Source organism: Oryctolagus cuniculus, chromosome 16, assembly GCF_964237555.1.
Source record: "Oryctolagus cuniculus chromosome 16, mOryCun1.1, whole genome shotgun sequence".
In the NCBI taxonomy this organism is placed as follows: domain Eukaryota; kingdom Metazoa; phylum Chordata; class Mammalia; order Lagomorpha; family Leporidae; genus Oryctolagus; species Oryctolagus cuniculus.
In genome coordinates, this window is record NC_091447.1 from 68471943 (window position 1) to 68493156 (window position 21214).

The window sequence follows — 21214 nt, forward strand, 5'->3', positions numbered from 1 at the left end:
CATCACAGGCATCTGTGGAGTGAAGCAGTGAATGAGAGCATGCTCTCTAAGAAAATGAGCTAAAGGCCGGTGCCATGGCTTACTAGGCTAATGCTCCACCTGCGGCACCAGTACCGAAGGTTCTAGTCCCGGTCTGGGTGCTGGATTCTGTCCCGGTTGCTCCTCTTCCAGTCCAGCTCTCTGCTGTGGCCTGGGAAGGCAGTGGAGGATGGCCCAAGCACTTGGGCCCTGCTCCTGCATGGGAGACCAGGAGGAAGCACCTGGCTCCTTGCTTCGGATCGGTGCAGTGCACTGGCTGTAGTGGCCATTTGGGGGATGAGCCAATGGAAGGAAGACCTTTCTCTCTGTCTCTCTCTAACTTTGCCTGTCAAAAAAAAATGAGCTAAAACAATATTAGAGTGAGCACACACATCCAAAAAGGGAGGAATGTCTTAAAAGCCAGGAATGAGTAGATCCCTGGAAGACATCAGGCATACGACAGTATTTCCTAATTGTGAAGAATCAACCTTAGTTTGGGGTTCAGACAATACACTCATAGCTTTATAGATGACTTATAAAAATTGTGAATGCATTGAATTTGTACCATTGTCTTAAAATAAAAAAATTTAACTGTTTTTAAAGTTCCTTTAATTAGACTTTTTTCATAAATACTAGATTGCATTTTACTATGGTCATAGACTTGTGAGGTCTAATGTTCTTGGCTTTCTAATATTTGTGAGACTCCTTAAAGCTTTTGCATAGAGAGAGGTAGCACAGAAACCAATCATAATATCTCTCAGAAGATTGAGTTGTCACCACTGAGAAAGGAGACAGAATTTGGTTGCTGAGTGTGAATATGAAAGTGGAGTTCCAGAAGCTACAGGGAAAGTTTGTATCATGCAAAAAATGCATGAATTTCACAACTGTATTACAACAAGAAAACCCTTTTCTTTGAATTCAACTTATTCTGTGAAAACTAGAGTTACCCTCATGCTATATCCATACATACTTGACTTGAAGACATATGGAGTGCTGGGTGCCTGTTTATCTGTTTCCTTTTACCAATCCTATTTTCCTTTCCAAAAGGAGTCCAGGTTGTTTTGAAACACAAAATCTCACACAAGTCTCAGAATTTTATCTCATGGGCTTCTCAGAAGATCCAGCCCTGCAGCCTCTCCTCTTTGGGCTGTTCCTGTCCATGTACCTGATCACAGTGCTCGGGAACCTGCTCATCGCCCTGGCCATCAGCTCAGATCCCACCTCCACACCCCCATGTATTTCTTCCTCTGTAACCTGTCCTTGGCTGATGTGGGTTTCACCTCTACCACGGTTCCCAAGGCGATTGTGGACATCCACACTCACAGCACAGCCATCTCCTATGTGGGCTGCCTGACACAGATGTCTCTCTTTATTATCTTTGGGTGCATGGGTGATTTCCTTCTGACCGTGATGGCCCATGACCGGTTTGTCACCATTTGTCATCCACTGCATTACCAGGTCATCATGAACCCCTGCCGCTGTGGCTTCTTACTTTCCAGGTCCTTTGTGGCCAGCGTTTTGGAATCCCTGCTGCAGAATTTGATGGTATTAAGAGCTACCTGCTTGAAAGTTGCTGACATTTCTAATTTCTTCTGTGAACCTTCCCAGCTTCTGACCCTTACTTGCTCTGACACTTTCACTCATGACATAGCCATATATTTTGTTGGCATCATATATGGTTTTCTCCCTATCTCAGGGATTCTCCACTCTTACTACAAAATCATTTCCTCCATTCTGAGAGTCCATCAGCTGGTGGGAAGTACAAAGCCTTCTCCACCTGTGGCTCTCACGTTGTATGTTCATTTTATGGAACACCCCTCGGGGTGTATCTCAGTTCAGCAGCCTCACTTTCTTCCAGGAAGTGTGCAGTGGCCTCAGTGATGTACACTGTGGTCATCCCACTGCTCAAACCGTTTATCTACAGCCTGAGGAACAGGGACATCAAGAGGGCCATGTGGAGACTTCTCAGTCAGCAAGCTATTTAGAGCACAGATTGGAAAGGTGGCAAAACTCAGCATCCAGACCCTAATATCTCACCTGGTTCATCACATCACACTTGAGGCTCTCATGGCTTTCATTCATCTTCTTTTGTAACTGAGATTTCCTGTTTTTCTCTTTGTTTATGGAAAAATTATATCTTTACCCTTGCATACCTGACTCATATTGTACCTATGGAGCCTTCTCTAGTTCATTATGGATGATCCAGGTATCCTGGAAAAAGAAAATATACTTTGCTTTTTTGTTATTTAAAATTGATATCTTTTCTATAATTTGTATGTACTTTCCATGCACATTTCCATTCATATCCTTCTAACTTATTTGATCTCATTATCCATGAAGATGCATATCACTGCTCCTTTTTATGAAACCCTCTAAGGAGCTTTAAAAATTCTGATGGCTGGATTTCACTACCAGAGGTTCTGATGTCTTGAACTTGAATAGCTAAAGCAATCTTACAAGACACACATAATTTGAAAGCATCATAGTATCAGATTTTAAGGCATACTACAGGGCAGTTATTATCAAAGCTATCTGGTACTGGAAAAAAAGTAGATGTGTATACAGATGGAACAGAATAGACACTATAGACATCCTCCATGCTTCTACATCCAACATCTTTGATGAAGGAACTAAAATCAATCCCTGGGGCAAGCACAGTCTCTTGAACAAATGTTCCTGGGGAAACTGGATTTCCACATGCAGAATTATGAAACTAGACACCTTACCCAAAAACTAGACAACTTACACAAAAATCCACTCAAAATAGATCAAACACCTAAATCTATGACCTGACACCATCAAATTACTAGAGATCACTGGGGAAACTCTGCATGACATTGGCATAGGCAAAGACATCTTAGAAAAAGACACAAGAAGTGCAGGGAATCACAGCAAAAATAGACTAATTCTCCTCTGCCAAAGAAACACTCAGCTACATGAAGAGGCGACTGACCGAATGGGAGACATTCTTTGCAAACTATGTGACAGATAAAAGATTAATATCCAGAATTTTTAAAGAACTCAAGAAACCTAATAAAAACAAAACAAACAATCCAGTTAAGAAATGGGCAGAGGACTTGGACTGTCATTTTTTTTAAAGATTTTTTATTTATTTATTTGACAGAATTACAGATAATGAGAGGGAAAGACAGAGAGAAAGGTCGTCTGTTCATTGGTTCACTCCCCAAATGGCCACAATGGCCGGAGCTTTGCCAATCTCAAACCAGAAGCCAGGAGCTTCTTCCAGGTCTCCTATGTGGGTGCAGGGGCCCAAGGACTTGGCCATCTTCTACTGCTTTCCCAGGCCACAGCAGAGTGCTTGATTGGAAGAGGAGCATCTGGGACTAGAACTGGCGCCCATTTGGGATGCCGGTGCCTCAAGCAGAGGGTTAATGTACTGTGCCATGGCACCGGCAACTAGACTAGCATTTTTCAAAAGAGGAAAACAAATGGCTAACAGACACTTGAAAAATGCTCAGGATCACTAGCCATCAGGGAAATGCAAATCAAACCTACAATGAGGTTCCATCTCACCCCAGTTAGAATGGCTTTCATACAGAAATCAACAAACAACAAATGCTGGTGAGGATGCGGGCAGAAAGGTATCCTGGTCCATTGTCAGTAGGAATGTAAACTGGTACAGCCAAGGTGGAAGACAGTATGGAGATACCTCAGAAATCTGAATATAGACCTACCATATGATCTAGCCATTCCACTCCTGGGCTGGTGCAGACCTGAGGTCGCCCTGCTTATGACATAAGTCCAAAATGGTGCATGCTCTTTGTCTTGCTCGCCTTTTGAGAGGTGAGTGGAGAGAGAGAAACTCGTGTCCGTATCGGTCACTTTTTTTTTCCTTCTCTCTTCTAGTTAGCCTGGTGAGCTTTTTTGTTTTCCCCCACGGGATTGCAAGCCTCGACCTGACACCATCAAATTATTAGAGAGCATTGGAGAAACCCTGCAAGATATAGGTATAGGCAAAGACTTCCTAGAAAAGACCCTGGAGGCACAGGCAGTCAAAGCCAAAATCAACTATTAGGATTGCATCAAATTGAGAAGTTTCTGTACTGCAAAAGAAACAGTCAGGAGAGTGAAGAGGCAACCGACAGAATGGGAAAAAATATTTGCAAACTATGCAACAGATAAAGGGTTGATAACCAGAATCTATGAAGAAATCAAGAAGCTCCACAACAACAAAACAAACAACCCACTTAAGAGATGGGCCAAGGATGTCAATAGACATTTTTCAAAAGAGGAAATCCAAACGGCCAACAGACACATGAAAAAATGTTCAGGATCACTAGCTATCAGTTTAACTCTGTAATTAACACACAATTATTCTTAGGTGTTTAAATTTTAACTGAAAAGTCATCCCTGTTAAAATAAGAGTGGGAATAAGAGAGGGAGGAGATATACAATTTGGGACATGCTCAATCGGACTTGCCCCAAAAAGTGGAGTTAGAAACGTGCCAGGGGATCCCAATACAAGCCCATAAAGGTGGCATGGACCAATGCCATCTCACTAGTCCAAGTGATCAATTTCAGGTCACAATTGATCACACTGATAGGTCTAAGAGTCCAAGGGATCACACAAACAAGACTAGTGTCTGCTAATACTAACTGATAGAATCAAAAAGGGAGAGAATGCTCCATCATGGGAAGCAGGATACACAGTATACTCATAGAATGGCAGATGTCCTAAATAGCACTCTGGCCTCAGAATCAGCCCTTAAGGCACTCAGATCTGGCTGAAGAGCCCATGAGAGTATTTCAGGCATGGAAAGCCAAGACACTCTGGAAAAGAAAAAAAGAAGACCTAAATGAAAGATCTCTGCGAGTGAGATCCCAGTGCAAAGAATGGGGCCATCAAAGAAGGAGGTACCTTTCTCTGAAGGGAGGAGAGAACCTCCACTTTGACTATGACCCTGTCAGAATAAGATCGAAGTCGGCGAACTCAAAAGGCTTCCATAGCCTTGGCAACTCATGACTAGAGCCTAGGGAGATTACTGATGCTATAAACAAGAGTGTCAAATTGTTAAGTCAACAACAGGAGTCACTGTGTACTTACTTCTCATGTGGGATCTGTCCTTAGTGTATTGTCCAATGTGAAGTAACGCTATAACTAGTACTGAAACAGTATTTTACACTTTGTGTTTCTGTGTGGGTGCAAATTGATGAAATCTTTACTTAATATATACTGAATTGATCTTCTGAATATAAAGATAATTGAAAATGAATCTTGATGTGAATGGAATGGGAGAGGGAGCGGAAGATGGGAGGGGTGCGAGGTGGAGGGAAATTATGGGGAGGGAGCCATTGTAACCCATAAACTGTACTTTGGAAATTTATATTTACTAAATAAAAAAATAAAAAAGAATTATAGATCAATATCTTTGATGAACATAGATGCAAAAGTCCTCCACAAAATACTGATTGAATCCAACAACACATCAGAAAGATCAATCACCCAGATCAAGTGGGATTTATTCCTGGTATGCAGGGAGTGGTTCAATATACAAATGAATAAGTGTGATATATATCACATTAACAACCTGAAAAACAAAGGCCATATGATTATCTCAATAGATGCAGATATAGCATTTAATAAAATACAACACCCTTTCTTGATGGAAACCTTAAGCAAATTGTGTATGGAAGAACACTCCTCAACAGAGTCGAGGCAATATATGACAAATCCGCAGCCAGCATTTTATTGAATGGGGAAAAGTTGGAAGCATTGCAACTAAGGTCTGGAAACATAAGGATGCCCATTCTCACCACTGCTATTCAATAAAGTTTCAACCAGAGTCATTAGCCAAGAAAAAGAAATTACAGGGATGCCAATTGGGAAGAAGTAAGTCAAACTATACCTATGTGCAGATGACATGATTCTATATATAGGGGAAGCAAAGACTCACTAAGAGACTATTGGAACTCATAAAAGAGTTTGTAAAGTGGCAGGATACTAAATTGACACACAAAAATGAATAGCCTTTCTATATGAAGACAATGTCATGGCTGAGACAGAACTTCTAAGATCAATTCAATTTACAATAGGTACAAGAACAATTAAATCCCTTGGAATAAATTTAAACAAGGAGGTTAAAGACCTCTATGATAGAAATTACAAAACCTTCCAGAAAGAAATGGAAGGAGATAAAAAATGGAAAAACCTCCATTTTCATGAATTGGAAGAATCAGTATCATCAAAATGTCCATATTACCAAGAGCAATTTACAGATTCAATGCAATACCAAAGAAAATACCAAGGACATTCTTTTCAGAACTAGAAAAAATGATGGTAACATTCATATGGAAACAAAAGAGACCCTGAATAGCTAAAGCAATTTTATAAGACACACACGAATTGAAGGCATCACAATACCAGATTTCAAGACATATTACAGGGCAGTTATTATCAAAACTACCTGGTACTGGAAAAAAAATAGATGTGTATACCAATGGAACAGAATAGAAACTCCAGACATCATCCATGCATCTACAACCAACATCTTTGATGAAGGAACTAAAATCAATCTCTCAAGCAAGGACAGTCCCTTGAACAATGGTCCTGGGGAAACTGGATTTTCACGTGCAGAATTATGAAACTAGACCCCCTTACACAAAAACTAGACACACAAAAATTCACTCAAAATAGATCAAACACCTAAATCTATGACCTGATACCATCAAATTACTAGAGATCACTGGGGAAACTCTGCATGACATTGGCATAGGCAAAGACTTCTTGGAAAAGACACAAGAAACACAGGGAATCACAGCAAAAACAGACTAATTTGACCCTGCAAAAGAAACACTCCACGACATGAAGAGGCAACTGGCAGAATGGGAGACATTCTTTGCAAATATGCAACAGATAAAAATTAATATTCAGAATTTTAAAGAACTCAAGAAACCTAATAACAACAAAATAAACAATCCAGCTAAGAAATGGGCAAGGGCTTATACTGGCATTTTTCTTTTTTTTTTTCAAGATTTTTTATTTATTTGACAGGTAGGGTTACAGACAGTGAGAGGGAGAGACACAGGGAAAGGTCTTCCATCCATTGGTTCACTCCCCAAAGGCCACAATGGCTAGAGCTGTGCCAATCCAAAGCCTGAAGCCAGGAGTTTCTTCCAGGTCTCCCATGTGGTTGCAGGGGCCCAAGGACTTGGGCCATCTTCTACTGCTTTCCCAGGCCATAGCAGAGAGCTGGATTGGAAGAGGAGCAGCCGAGACTATAACCAGAACCCATTTGGGATGCTGGCGCCGCAAGCAGAGGGTTAATCTCCTGTGCCACAGCGCTGGGACCCAGACTGGCATTTCTTTTAAGAGGAAATTCAAACGGCCAAAAGATACTTGAAAAAATGCTCATGATCACTAGCCATCAGGGAAATGCAAATCAAAACCACAATGAAGTTCCATCTCACCCCAGTTAGAATGGCTTTCTTTCTTTCTTTCCTTTCTTTCCTTTCTTTCCTTTCTTTCCTTTCTTTCCTTTCTTTCCTTTCTTTCCTTTCTTTCCTTTCTTTCCTTTCTTTCCTTTCTTTCCTTTCTTTCCTTTCTTTCCTTTCTTTCCTTTCTTTCCTTTCTTTCCTTTCTTTCCTTTCTTTCCTTTCTTTCCTTTCTTTCCTTCTTTCTTTCTTTCTTTCTTTCTTTCTTTCTTTCTTTCTTTCTTTTTTGACAGGCAGAGCGGACAGTGAGAGAGTGAGAGAGAGAAAGGTCTTACTTTTTGCTGTTGGTTCACCCTCCAATGGCTGCCACGGCTGGTGTGCTGTGGCCGGTGCACTGCACTAATCCGAAGGCAGGAGCCAGGTGCTTCTCCTGGTATCCCATGGGGTGCAGGGCCCAAGCACTTGGGCCATCCTCCACTGCCTTTCTGGGCCACAGCAGAGAGCTGGCCTGGAAGAGGGACAACCGGGAAAGAATCCGGTGCCCCGACTGGGACTAGAACCCGGTGTGCCAGCACCGCTAGGTGGAAGATTAGCCTATTGAGCCATGGCGCCGGCCTAGAATGATTTCATACAAAAATCAACAAACAACAAATGCTGGTGAGGATGTGGGCAAAAGGCATCCTTGTTTACTGCTGGTGGGAATATATACTGGTATAGCCACTGTGGAAGACAGTATGGAGATACATCAGAAATCTGAATATAGACCTACCATATGATCTAGCCATTCCACTCTTGGGAATTTAAACAAACCAAAAGAAATCAGCATATGGAAGAATTATCTGTACCCTCATGTTCACTGCAGCTCAATTCACAACAGCTAAGAGATGGAATCAACCCAGATGTCTATCATCACAAGACTCAATAAGGAAATTATTGTGTGTACACACTATGAAATACAACACAGTGGTTAAAAAATACCAAAATCCTGTTATTCACAAAAAAACAGATACAACTAGAAACCATTATACTTAATGAAATGAGGGTGTCCCAAAAAGACAAATACCACATTCTCCCTGATCTCTGTTAACTAGGAGAGCCCCTAAAATGTAATCTATAGGAGTGAAACTGACACTTTGAGAGGCAATGATTTTGAGCAGCCCTTGTCTCAACTGTTGAGGAACAGTGGATTTTTTCTTCATACTATTTGCTGAACTCTTTACAGAGTGTAGAGTAAATCTTATGAGTATAATGTTAACTGAAAATAGTTCTTTGTAAAAAGTAAAAATGGGAACAGGAGAGGGAAGAGAAGAAGGGTGGGAGTGTGCGCAGGAAGAAGTCTAGGTTGGGAAGTATCACTATGTTTTTGAAAATGTATACAGCAAATACATGAAAGTTGAAGAGCTTAAATAAAATTTTGCAAAAATCTAAATACAATTGGGAGTGAAATGAGCATTTAAGTGATAAGAAAACATCAGAAGCCGCTGGGAACATCTGGTGCATTTGGACCTAGAATGGCTGCCCCTGGTTGTGATGGCACTGGAGAGATTCTGCTGGAAGATGAGAAAGCAGAGTCACTTCTTTCGACTAGATGACCATGGATCCCCCATGGAGAAGTATGGTGGAATAGGAATAAATACAGGAGGCAGACAAAACCTGCCTTTCGGAATGCTCTCCTGCAGGACAATTTGGCTGAGAGCATGATGGTTTGCTAGGTTGTCTGAAATGCTGGAGAGATGTAGTCAGTCTGTGGTGCTCATAGACCACCACCAAAAGCACTGTACATCTCAGAGTGCTCAAGAGCACACAGGAGGACAGATCAGCCTGTCTTCAGCCTTACAGAATGCTGGTGCCAAGGGCAGGCATTTGGCAGAGTGGTTGGGATTCCCCTTGGGATGCCCACATCCCGTACTGAAGAACCTGAGTTTGTCTCTTGGCTCCTCTGTCAGTTCCCTCTTCCCATTAGAGTGCTTGTAGAGAGGCAGCAGATTTTAGCTCAATTAATTTCATTCCTGCCTCCTGTGTGGGAGACTCGTGTTGAGTTCTTAGCTCCTGGCTTTTTCCTGGCCAAGTTCTATGGTTTTTTTGGGGTGACCTGGTGAATAGAAGAAATCTTTGTCTCCCTTTGTCCCTCTACATTTAAATAAAAGTGATAATTTTTAAAATCTCCTGATACTAATGCAGTAAAAATTGTACTTCTGTCTCTTCCTCCCAGATTCATCCACATTAGGAGGCCCAGGGCTGTCTTTCTTCCCAACAGTCCTAAGGAGAGAGCCTCAGCTCTTATTGCTTAATGAGAATGATGTGGCAATGGGACCTCACCCCCAGTCATGTCCCACAGCAAGAGAGCTCAGCTCAGTGTGTTCTATGGGATACAGATGACCCATGAGACACTGTTGAAAGCATTTTTCCTCCTATACCAGACCAGTAGGATGGTTGGAATAACTAGACTGACCAGCCCCCAAATGAAATGCTTTTGTACATATGTAGGATCTTTCATAAGTTCTCAAAATACATATTATCAACTTATCAGTTAATTACATTTTTTCTGCAAACTTTTTGAAGTATGCTTTTTCACCTACTGCTTCTGAAGTATTGAAGTATAAGGACAAAGAAATATGTAACTATCAATAGTTTTGTAATCTATGAGTATAATTCAATAAGAGTCACAACCTGGCAATGAAGACTAATTCAAATTAGTAAAAAAGCACATCAGTTCCCAAGACATAAAATACAAACCCAAGCAAAGGCTTAGGAAATGAAATAGGAAGCTCTATTTAGAGACTAATGCTAACCGAGAAAGTGAGAAAAGTATTTGATTATTGGTATACAACATACAATTCTCCTTAGGTTTCATGATGAATAAAATGGATTGGGAGACAAAGAAAATCACATATTCAGCTGTGAAATTGAAAACAGAAGGCTGAGTTTTATGTCAAGATTTTGCAACTTGGATGTCAGCACCAAAGGGCACAGGTGACCTTCCTTGTGGACAGGTTCCAGGTACACTTATTTTCTCCTATTCCTCTTCCATGAATATAGGCAAGTCTTCAGGGACTAGGGTAACATGGACTGGCTGGCTAATTGGGAGCTCTGTGCATTGTGCACCCAAGGTCCTAGTAATGACCTGGCACATTCATACCTTGGCCTTCCTGGTGGAAACATAGTGGCTGCACTCCCATTGTGAGCATCTGCACCAGGACCCTGCCCAAGTTTGTCTCCAGTCCTGAGTGCAGAACCTGAGGCTCCCTCCATTGCAGTCCAGGCAGAAGAGGAGCAGCGGAGCCATCACCCATGGTCATGCTTCAGATGAGACTCAGCGCAGCCCAGTAAGTGCGGAGGGATAGCAGGGAAGGAGGTTGGACTCTTAGGAACATTGTTTTCTCCTCATCAGAAGAAAAGTGAGAGTTGGGGTAGACTTGTGGGAGGGAAGCAATAAGCAAAGCTTCAGCCCAGAGGACTGTGAAGTCTATGTTCTTGTTTCTCATAGGAGTCCCAGATATCTCATTCAGAGTTTGGCTTTCCTCCTGTATTAAGTCTCTCTCCCTCGCAGTCCTTTTCATGACAGAAGCAAATGCATCTCTAAACTGTCCCCTGAACACAGAAACATGATCATAATGGTGATGATGAAGATGCCAGGGAGCATAACATCATGGGCATTAAGAGGGCTTCCTAAGTATCAGGCTCTGAACTCTGTTGCAAGTAGGCTGTTTTATTGCATCTGCACAATCTCCCAATTTCTGTTGCATAGAGGAGCTCAGCACTTTTTTGTGACTTGTATCTGATAGTGAAGTACAAAGAATTGAAGCCACATTGTAAAAAAAAGTTATTATATTTGAAAGTTACAGAGAGGGAGAGGTGGAGAGAGAAAGTTTTCCATCCACTGATTCACTCATGAGATGGCCACATCAGCTGGGGCTGCACCATGCTGAAGTCAGGAACTCCATCCAGCTTTCCCTTGTGGGTGCAGGGGCCCAAGGGCTTGGATCATCTTATGTTGCTTTCCCAGGTGTGTTAGCAGGGAAATGGATTGGAAGTGAAGCAGCCAGGACTTGAACTGTTGCCCATATGGGATGCCAGGGCTACTGGCTGCAGCTTTAGTCAATACACCACAGCACCGGACCCTGAAACCACATCTGAATCAGACACAGGGTACATGGCCACTCTACCCCTCTGGTGACCCCAGCAGCAGTTACACTTTCCTTCCACTGTGTTCTTTGCATGGGCTTCTCTGTTGATTGTGGGCAGTCTTGTGTGAAGTGTGGCGGAGCTCAAAGGCTAAGACCACAGGAGCCCAGGTCCATGCTAACTCAGAGGAAATGGCTCTCCTGACCCCACACCTGGGTTTCTCTTCTGCCTACTTGCTCACCACTCTTGTAATCACTAAAGTCTTCTCAATCAGAGACATAAAATGGGGTGTTGGTTTCCATTTCTGACTGCAGAACTGGAAAGAGATTACCAACAGTCCTCAGAGTTTCCTGTAGTTTAGATCACTGGAGCTCTGTTTAAGTCCTTCTGAGCAGGAAGAGATAATGAAGAAGTTGAATACATCAGATTTCAGATGCTGACAATGTAGTGTTGAATCCTATCTGCTCCACGCCAAGTTGTTGGCATCTCTGAGAGTTAGCATTGTCATTTGAGTTGGGACCTCATCTACAGAGCCAACAAAGCTCTTGTCCTCCAATGAGAGGACTTCGGAATATTCATGGAAAAATGGAATGAAAAGTATGAATTACTGCTTTTGAAATCCACATAGATTTTTTTCATAATACATTATTTTCCATACATTATAATTTTTATAGATGCTTTTTTTGTAAAATAAACACATTTTTATCTAAAAGGGCTTTGAAACTTCAATATGGCTGTGAACATGTATTTTTGAGAAGAATGAAACTTTCATTTTTAAATTTTTTTATTTTTTATTTTTTGACAGGCAGAGTGGACAGAGAGAGAGAGACAGAGAGAAAGGTCTTACTTTTGCTGCTGGTTCACCCTCCAATGGCCGCCATGCAGCCGGTGCACTGCGCTGATCCAATGGCAGGAGCCACGTACTTATCCTGGTCTCCCATGGGGTATAGGGCCCAAGCACTTGGGCCATCCTCCACTGCACTCCCTGGCCACAGCAGAGAGCTGGCCTGGAAGAGGGGCAACCGGGACAGAATCTGGTGCCCCGACCGGGACTAGAACCTGGTGTGCCGCTGCTGCAAGGTGGAGGATTAGCCTAGTTAGCCATGGTGCCGGCCACTCCCTTTCCTTTCTTAATGCCCTAATGCTGTACCTTCCTTGGCAGAGTGGAGGCATCAGCAATGAAGATCTATGTTACACGTTCAGTAGACCCTTCCATGGCTCGCAATAACTGGCCGTCATCAGTGTGGCTTTAACACACTGGTGCTTTCTTGAAGATCCCTTTCAGGAAAGTCCCACAGAACTAGAGACCATGGAATAGCTTGTGCTTGCATCTCTGTGAAGGACACATGGATCCTGTAATGGCAATTAATGTAATCTACAGCAAAATCTTTTGTTTCTGAGTATTCAAAAATCAAGGCAGAACTGTGTTTCACAGATAGCACAAATGCACAGGAGAAGGGGACAGGCAATGCTTGTGCTCTCCATTCTCCTAGATGATAACCTGTCACAGATATGGGTGTTATTCTTCCTGTGTCCAGTGGACAATACAATCACGGGGAGGTGGAGAGATTTACACATGTGTTGGCATGTATTGTAGGTGAATGATGCTGATTTCCTTACTCCCTCCATACAGCAAGCAGAAATAATGTTATGCCAAGTAGAAATAACATTCCCACACAACATGAAATTTCTTGTTATTAGGAAAGGATTACTACTAGATATTACACAGAAAAACATTTGATGATACTAATATAGAGTTGATATAGATATACAGATAGGTAGATGGTGTATCAAATATATAGTTAGTTGGTTTATCAAAGATGTATTTGATTTTTTTTTGGAATAGCAAACAGGTGTGGACAAAACCATACTTGCATCCAATTTTGCTACTCATCCAGAAATCCTCACTTGTGTGATATGAAGAGAGGGGCATAGATTTTCAAAAGCTTGTCATAATAATGCACGGACTAATTAGATGATGCCCCCCTCCCAGCTAAAGACGTGAAGCAGATGAAATGTTTGAAGTGAATGTACATCCCAGAGGGGCTTAAAACCCAACTTCAGTGCACCCTAGTCTGTTTCAGGGGTAGTAGGTGTGTATACTAGATACCTTCACGTACTTTTCAGGTGAGGTTTAAAGAAATCCACTTAGAGATGCACAAACTAATACTGACAAGAAGGTTCATGCGTTGTGGTGCACTTGGTTGAGCCTCAGCTTGGGAAACTCGTCTCTCCTAGAGAAGTACCTGGTTCGAGTCCCAGTTACTGATTCTGACCAAGCTTTCTACTAACATGCATGACAGACTCGGATGATGACCCAAGTACTCAGGTTTCTGACATCACTTAGGAGATCTGGATGGAGTTCTGGGCTCCAGCCTCAGCCTGAGCTCTTGTGGGCATTTGGGGAATGAAGCAGTGGGGGAAAGATACCTCTGTGTCAAATAGGATGAAAAATGAAGAAAGAAAGATAAAAAGATTGAAGAAAACTTCCTTCCAACAGTCTTGTAGGGCAAACATCCATTTCACGGATGAAGAATCTGCACAAGTATGTTTACATTACTTCCTGGAATTCTCTTTTATATATTTCTCAGTTCAATCAGCTTCTCCTGCTACAGTAATGAACTACAGTTGTCTTAGGGCAGATAAAGTTATGTTATTACAACCCATGAATAAGGAAAGGTTAATATGAAAATATTTTCTTTATGCATAGGAAGATTGGGACTCAAGTTGACTTTGTGTGCTCTCTGATACCAAACACTTCAACGGCAAATAGGAAGGTTTATGATCATAAAAACTGTAAAGCGGCATTACCAGGTTGTTATGAAAAAAGAAAAATTTAAAAAAATATTTAAATAAGATACACCTCTCAAACACAAGATAATTTACTGATATCTTGAGGCAAATACAAAAATTACCTGTTTAAGCTTTTGAAAATTCAGACATTTCTTTTAAAAAATCCTTATTTCTGTTCACTGACAGGTGCAGAATACACTAAAGTTACACTTGATCACTGATTTTTGTATGATTATGTGCACTTAACTAAACCACATTTATCAAAATTTGACCCCCACCAGTGACTAGGATAGAAGTTATGGATCACATGGCAGACAGACACACAACAGTGTGCCCACAACATGGTTAAGATACCCCCTCCACAAGGGAGTGTCTGAGCTTGATTCCTGGCTATTGTTGATTACTCAGCTTCCTCCCAGACTGTGGGAGGCAGTGGTGATGACTAAAGTACTTGGGTGACTGTAACCCATGTAGGAGACCTGGATCAATTTCCAGCTCCCAGCTTCTGTAGTAGTCCATCCAAAGACATTGTAAACATTTAGGAGTGAATCAATGGATGGGTGTGCTTGCTTTCTTTTTCTCTCTCCCTCTCCCTCCCTATCCATGTCTCTCTGTGTGTTTCCCTATTAAACAAAAAGGAGATACAAAAGGGAAAGCAGAAAACTGGAGAATGATGAAACCTCTAAAAGATAACTAACACACAACAGTATGTTCCAATCATGAATGATCAACATTAAGTTAGTGTTGACATAACACAGTCCTGGCATTTAGAGCACAAATAAGTCAATGAAATTTGTATTATTGTTAAAATAAAGTATATTTAACTGCTTCTTAATTACGCTTATTTAGAATATTATCTTTGAAGACAAAAGGGCATTTCCTATTCTTTTTTATTAAAAGACTTGGTTGCATTTGACTATGTTCATGGGCTAGTTATGTCTAATGTTCTGGGTTTCTTAACTTTTTTAAGTTGCTCTAAAAAACATTCTTTTAATTATATTTCTTCTGTGGACCTTAGAGTTACCCTGATGTTATACCCATGATTAGCTGAATTAAAACTATATGTAGAATAACTATATGCAAACACTGTGGGCCTATGTCTCCTTTTTCCATCCCTCTCTCTTTTTCCAGAAGGAGCACAGGCTCTGTTGAAACACAAAATCTGACGTGTGTCCAAGAATTCCATTTCGTGGGCTTCTCAGAGGATCCAGCCCTGCAGTCCCTCCTGTTTGGGCTGTTCTTGTACATGTACCTGGTCACAGTGCTCGGGAACCTGCTCATCATGCTGCTCATCATCTCTGACACCCACCTGCACACCCCCATGTACTTCTTCCTCTGCAACCTGTCCTTGGCTGACATGGGTTTCACCTCCACCATGGTTCCCAAGATGATTGTGGACATCCACACTCACAGCACAGTCATCTCCTATGTGGGCTGCCTGACACAGATGTCTCTCTTTATTATCTTTGGGTGCATGGATGATTTGATTCTGACTGTGATGGCCTATGACCGGTTTGTCGCCATTTGTCATCCACTGCATTACCAGGTCATCATGAACCCCCACCGCTGTGCCTTCTTGGTTTCTGTGTCTTTTGTGGCCAGCCTTTTCGATTCTCTGCTGCACAACTTGATATTATTACCAGTTACCTGCTTCAAGGCAGTTGAAATTTCTAATTTCTTTTGTGACCCTTCTAAGCTTCTCAATCTTACATGTGATAACACCATCAACCATGACATAGTCATGTATCTTATTGGTATTGTATTTGGGTTTTTCCCTATCTCAGGGATCCTCTTCTCTTACTATAAAATCGTGTCCTCCATTCTGAGAGTCCCATCCCCAGATGGGAAGTACAAAGCCTTCTCCACCTGTGGCTCACACCTGTTGGTCGTTTGCTTATTTTATGGATCAAGTTTAGGCGTGTATCTCAGTGCATCCTTCTCCACCTCTTCCAGAGAGAGTGCTGTGGCCTCACTGATGTACACCCTGGTCACCCCTATGTTGAACCCCTTCATCTACAGCCTGAGGAACAGGGACATCAAGAGAGCTCTGCAGAGAACTCTCAACAGAATTAGCTAATCTCACTGCCCTTGCCATCCTTGTGTTCCTAGAACTGAAATGGGCAGCTTCAAGATGTCTAGAATCAGTCCTCAGGTCACAGCATGTGAAGGCATCTATCATCATCTCCATGTCTTTTGGGCTTCTCTTTCCACAACCTTTCCTCTCAACATATGGGAAGCTAACGCTGTAGGCTGGGGCTTTAACTTGCTGTGTCACTGTGCAGGCCCCAGGTTGGAGCTCTTAAAAAAATCACTACTCTACTTTCCACCTTTCTTTAATAAAAGGTCACTCATGGTCACTAACCTTAACTACATATGAAGTGTGGTACATTTCACTCATCTCTTCTCTCCCCACTCAGGCCTCAGTGTTTGAGAGAGTCCCTTTAGTTACCATTTCTGTTCACATGTTTTTCCCTCTTTACCTCTGTCCTGCAGTAGCTATTGGACCCATTGCCCATATTCCGTTCTCTCCATTATGATAACTGGATTTCTTTCTGTTTCTTGACTGATGAATACATCATGACAAGGGGCAAAGGTAGAGGATGAGCTGTGATGGGAGTATTTAAAAATGTGCACAAGGGGGCAGCACTGTTGCATGTTAGGTTAAGCCTCTGCCAGCAGTACTGGCATCCCATAGGGTGCTGGTTCGAGTCCTGGCTGCTCCACTTCTGATGCAGCTTCCTGCTAATGGCCTGGGAAATCAGCGGTGGATGGCATAAATGCTCAGGCCCATGCACCCATGTTGGAGACCCAGAAGAAGTGCTTAGCTCCTGGCTTTGGATTAGCCCATCTCCAGCTGTTGCAGCCATTTGGGGAGTGAATCAGTGGATGGAAGATCTGTCACTCCTTCTCTTTCTGTAACTCTGCCTTTTGAATAAAATAATTTTTTTCATGTGTTCAAGAAATCAAGCCCGTTTTCAATATCAGTATTCTCATAAACACAAACGAGGCAGAATTTAGGGTCTTCTCATTTCTGTTGATGACACTCATCTTTTGAGGTGGGTGTTAGTGCCATTTGGGATGCCTGTACTGCAGGGCCTGGTTTTGAATCCTAGCTCCACTCTGATTCTGAATTCCTACTAATGTGCATCCTTGGAGGCAGCAGGTGATGGCTCAAGCAGTTGGGTCCCTGCCACACACGTGGGAGATGTGGACTGAATTCTTAGCTTCTGGCTTTGGCCTGGCCCAGCCTTGGCTGCTGTGGGCATTTAGGGAGTGAACCAGTGGATGGAGAACATTGCTCTCTCAATCTCTCAGTATTTTCCTTTCAAATAAAATAAATTTTTACAACTAAAAAAAGGAACATTCTTCATGTGAGGGAAAAACAGCAAATGTCCTATTTCATTGTGCAAACATAACTCTCCAGACATAGTATGTCTGGCAGGTGAGAACCTTAATTTTTTAAAAGAAGGTTTGCTTATTTGAAAGGAAGAGAGAGAAAAGAGGGAGAGAAAGAGAGAGAGAAAGAGAGAGAGAAAGAGAGAGAGAAAGAGAGAGAGTGAGAGAGAGAGTGAGAGAGAGAGAGAGAGGGTGAGAGAGAGAGATCTTCTGTCTGTTGGTTCACTGCCCAAAAGGCTGCAATGGCTGGGCTATGTCAGTCCAGAGCCAGTAGCCTGCAAGTCCATCCTGGTCTCCCATGTGAGTGTCACGGGCCCAGGCATTCAGACCATCATTCACTGCTTTCCCAGGTGCACGGGCAAGGAGCTGGATCAGAAGTGGAGCAGCCTGGACTTGATTGGTACTGAGATGAGATACCAGGTGGCAGGCAGATTAACCTGCTACACCACAATGCCGTCCCTGCCCAAACACTGAACGAGGCAATAGCGTGTGCCTCCCACTCTTCAGGTTTCCAGTCCATCCAGCGGGAATGGTTCCTGTGCTTTCCATCACCGGAGGTGCCATGAGTGTTAGCCGGCCCATCACCGGAGCCACCACAGGTGTTAGCTGGTCCATTCCCGTGCCTGTCTTCTTGCCAGTCCTCAGGACAGAGCCTCAGCCCCCATGGGTCCCTGCACACAGGAGGGAGAACAGATTTGTGCTCCTTGGCCGTGCCCCTGAGCAAGGCAGCATGGACTGCAGGGTGCTTTGGGAGATGCTGGGTGTGGAGGAATGTCAGGAACATATTTCCCCAGTATCAGTTCACATCAGATGGGTGGGAAAGCAAGGCTGGCTGCCAGCTTTCAGCTCAGAGGTCTGTAATGTTTATGCTTTTCAGTCTTGCTGGGAATTTGAGAATCCAACTGGTACCAAATGCTTGCTCCATGACACCATCTTGAGAAAGGAGCCACAGTTGGAATCTGTACTGCTGTAGGAGATAGAAACCCCTGTATATCCTCATCCCTGGGGATCCACAGTCACTCCACCGTTCAGGCAAGAGGACCACAGCCTCATAAACCTAGCTAGACCCTGCAGCAGCAGCGACCAACATTTTAGCCTAAGCGGTGTCCTGCACTACACTGGTCAGGTGGTTCTACACAGCAAAGTGGGTCCTATTCCCAAAACCTTAAGAAGGAGTGATCACCTCTGTGGATACAGGACCATGTCCCCTACTTCCTCAACCCCCACCAGGGCAGTGCAAGCTCTGGTTTTGGTGGGTGTGAGCAGTGCTGCATGTTTGTCCCAAACTCCCGCCCAGCCGTACTGTGGATCCTTCTGAGCCTGCCCTGACTTTGAGGGGACTCCAACACCCCACTTTTGTCAGTGTACAGATCATTGGAAAACAAGCATCAGAATTAAACTATACTATAGACCAAATGATTCTTACAAAAATAGCACATTAAGTCCAACCACAACAGGATACATCCTCTTACCACCAGCATGAACCAACAGCAAAGGAAGACCTTTCTCTCTGTCTCTCTCTCTCTCACTGTCCACTCTGCCTGTCCAAAAAAAAAAAAAAGAATAGTCTTTAGGACACACCATTGATTAGGCCACAAAACAAATCCCAGCAAATTCAAAAAAATCAAAATCCTATCACATTATCCTCTCTGACCACAATGGAGTAAAACTAGAAATGGTCAGCCAAAGAGAAAACAACTCTAGAAGTTATCCAAATACATGGAAATGGAACATCTTGCTTCTAAATGAAAAGTGGGTCCTTGAAAAATAAGGAAAATTTAAAAATTCCTTGAATCTTATGAAAATAGAAACACAACAGCTGAAAACTTATGACATATCAGAAGCAATTCTAGCAATTCTAATGAAAAGTTTATAACAGTAAGCACCTACACACACACACACACACACACAAATACCACAACCTAACTACATCTTAAGGACCTTGAAAAGCAAGATACAACCAAGCCCAAAGTTAGGAGGAAAGAAATAAACATCAGAGCAGAAATAAATAAAATAGGAAACTAAAATAGAAAAGATTAATGAAGTAAAAAATTTGGTTTTTTGAAAAGATAAAACATACATCTTTAGCTAGAGTAAAACCAGAAAGCAGACTTGAATAAATAAAAGCAGAGATGGAAAAGGAGACATTACAAATGACACCACAGAAGTATAAAGAGCCATTACAGACTATTATGAATGACTACACACCAACAAATTGGAAAACTTTGAAGAGGAGGACAGATTTCTACACCTATAACTGACCAGGATTGAACAACAAAGAAAACCTGAATGGATCAATAAAAAGTAGTGAGATGGAAGTGTAACAAGAAGTCTCCGGACAAAGAAAAGCCCAGGACCAGATGGCTTCACTGCTGAATGCTAGCAAACTCCTAAGGAAGAACAAAAGGCAATTAATCTCAAAGTACTCCCAAGTAATCGAAAGGAAGGGAACCCTTCCAAATGCATTCTATGAGGCTAGAATTACCTTGATTTCAAAACCAGTCAAGCACACAACAGAAAAAAAAACTCTAGGTCAATATCCCTGATGAACACAGATGCAAAATTTCTCAGCTGTATACTAATAATTGGCATTCAATACACACACCAACAAAAGTCCTTTAGTATGATGAAGTATGAGTTCTATCAGGGATTCAGAAATATTCAGCCTATGCAAGTCAATAACTAATATATCACATCAACAGAAAAAAAGGCAAAATTCATATGATCCCCTCAGTAGATGCAGAGAGCATTTGGCACTATTCAGCATCCACTCGTGACTGAAGATCTTAAATAAATTAAGTATAGAAGGAATACACCTCAACACAGTAAAGGCCAGATGGGACAAACCCATAGCCAACGTGATCCTGGAAGGAGCAAAGCTGAAACCATGTCCTCTAAGATCTGGAACCAGAAAAGGCTGTCAACCTTCACTGCTCTTATTCAATATAGCATTGGAAGTTTTAGCCAAAACAGCTAGGCCAGGGAAAGAAATAAAAGGCAGACAAATAGGAAAGGAAGACATCAAATTGCCCCTGTTTGTAGAGGACATGAGTTTGTAGGGAAATAAAGCTGAATACATTCACCAGGAGACTAGTGGAACTGAAAAAGAAGTTCAGTTGCATGGTACAAATTAAGTGTGCAAAACTCAGTAGCATTTCTATACACCAATAATGAACTGCACCAGAAAGAAGTAATTACAAAAAATTGTTATGCCTTGCAATCCATTTAACCATGGGTATGAAAGATCTCTACTATGAAAATTACATAACACTACTGAAAGAGGTAAAGAAAACAAAACAAAAAAGATTTGCAAGATATAATTAAAATGTCCATACTACCTGAAGAGGTTTCCAGATTCAATGCAGTCTCCATGAAAATACCAACTACATTTTTCATGCAACTATTAAAAATTTATAAAATTCAATCTTGAACAAAAACAACAAAGAGGGAGGAACCAGAATACTAGATTTCAGGACATTCCACAGAGCTA

General features: G+C 42.1%; 1 protein-coding gene and 1 pseudogene across 2 annotated transcripts; both read left to right on the plus strand.

Annotated features, from left to right (window-relative positions):
- The first annotated feature begins 653 nt into the window (after window positions 1–653).
- Window positions 654–5251, plus strand: LOC127489329 (olfactory receptor 7E178-like; annotated as a pseudogene).
- Window positions 5252–8886: 3635 nt separating this feature from the next.
- On the plus strand, window positions 8887–16827 carry LOC138845725 (olfactory receptor 7E24-like). 2 transcript variants are annotated; one of them, XM_070059215.1, is made up of 2 exons: window positions 8887–11015; window positions 15484–16827. In XM_070059215.1, the coding sequence occupies exons 1-2, from the start codon at window positions 10879–10881 to the stop codon at window positions 16403–16405; spliced, it is 1059 nt and encodes a 352-aa protein (XP_069915316.1). In that variant the 5' UTR covers window positions 8887–10878; the 3' UTR covers window positions 16406–16827. The 2 variants fall into 2 exon arrangements, with proteins under 2 accessions (XP_069915316.1, XP_069915317.1); XM_070059216.1 differs by lacking the exon at window positions 8887–11015 and having other exon boundaries at window positions 15560–16827.
- Window positions 16828–21214: the final 4387 nt, after the last annotated feature.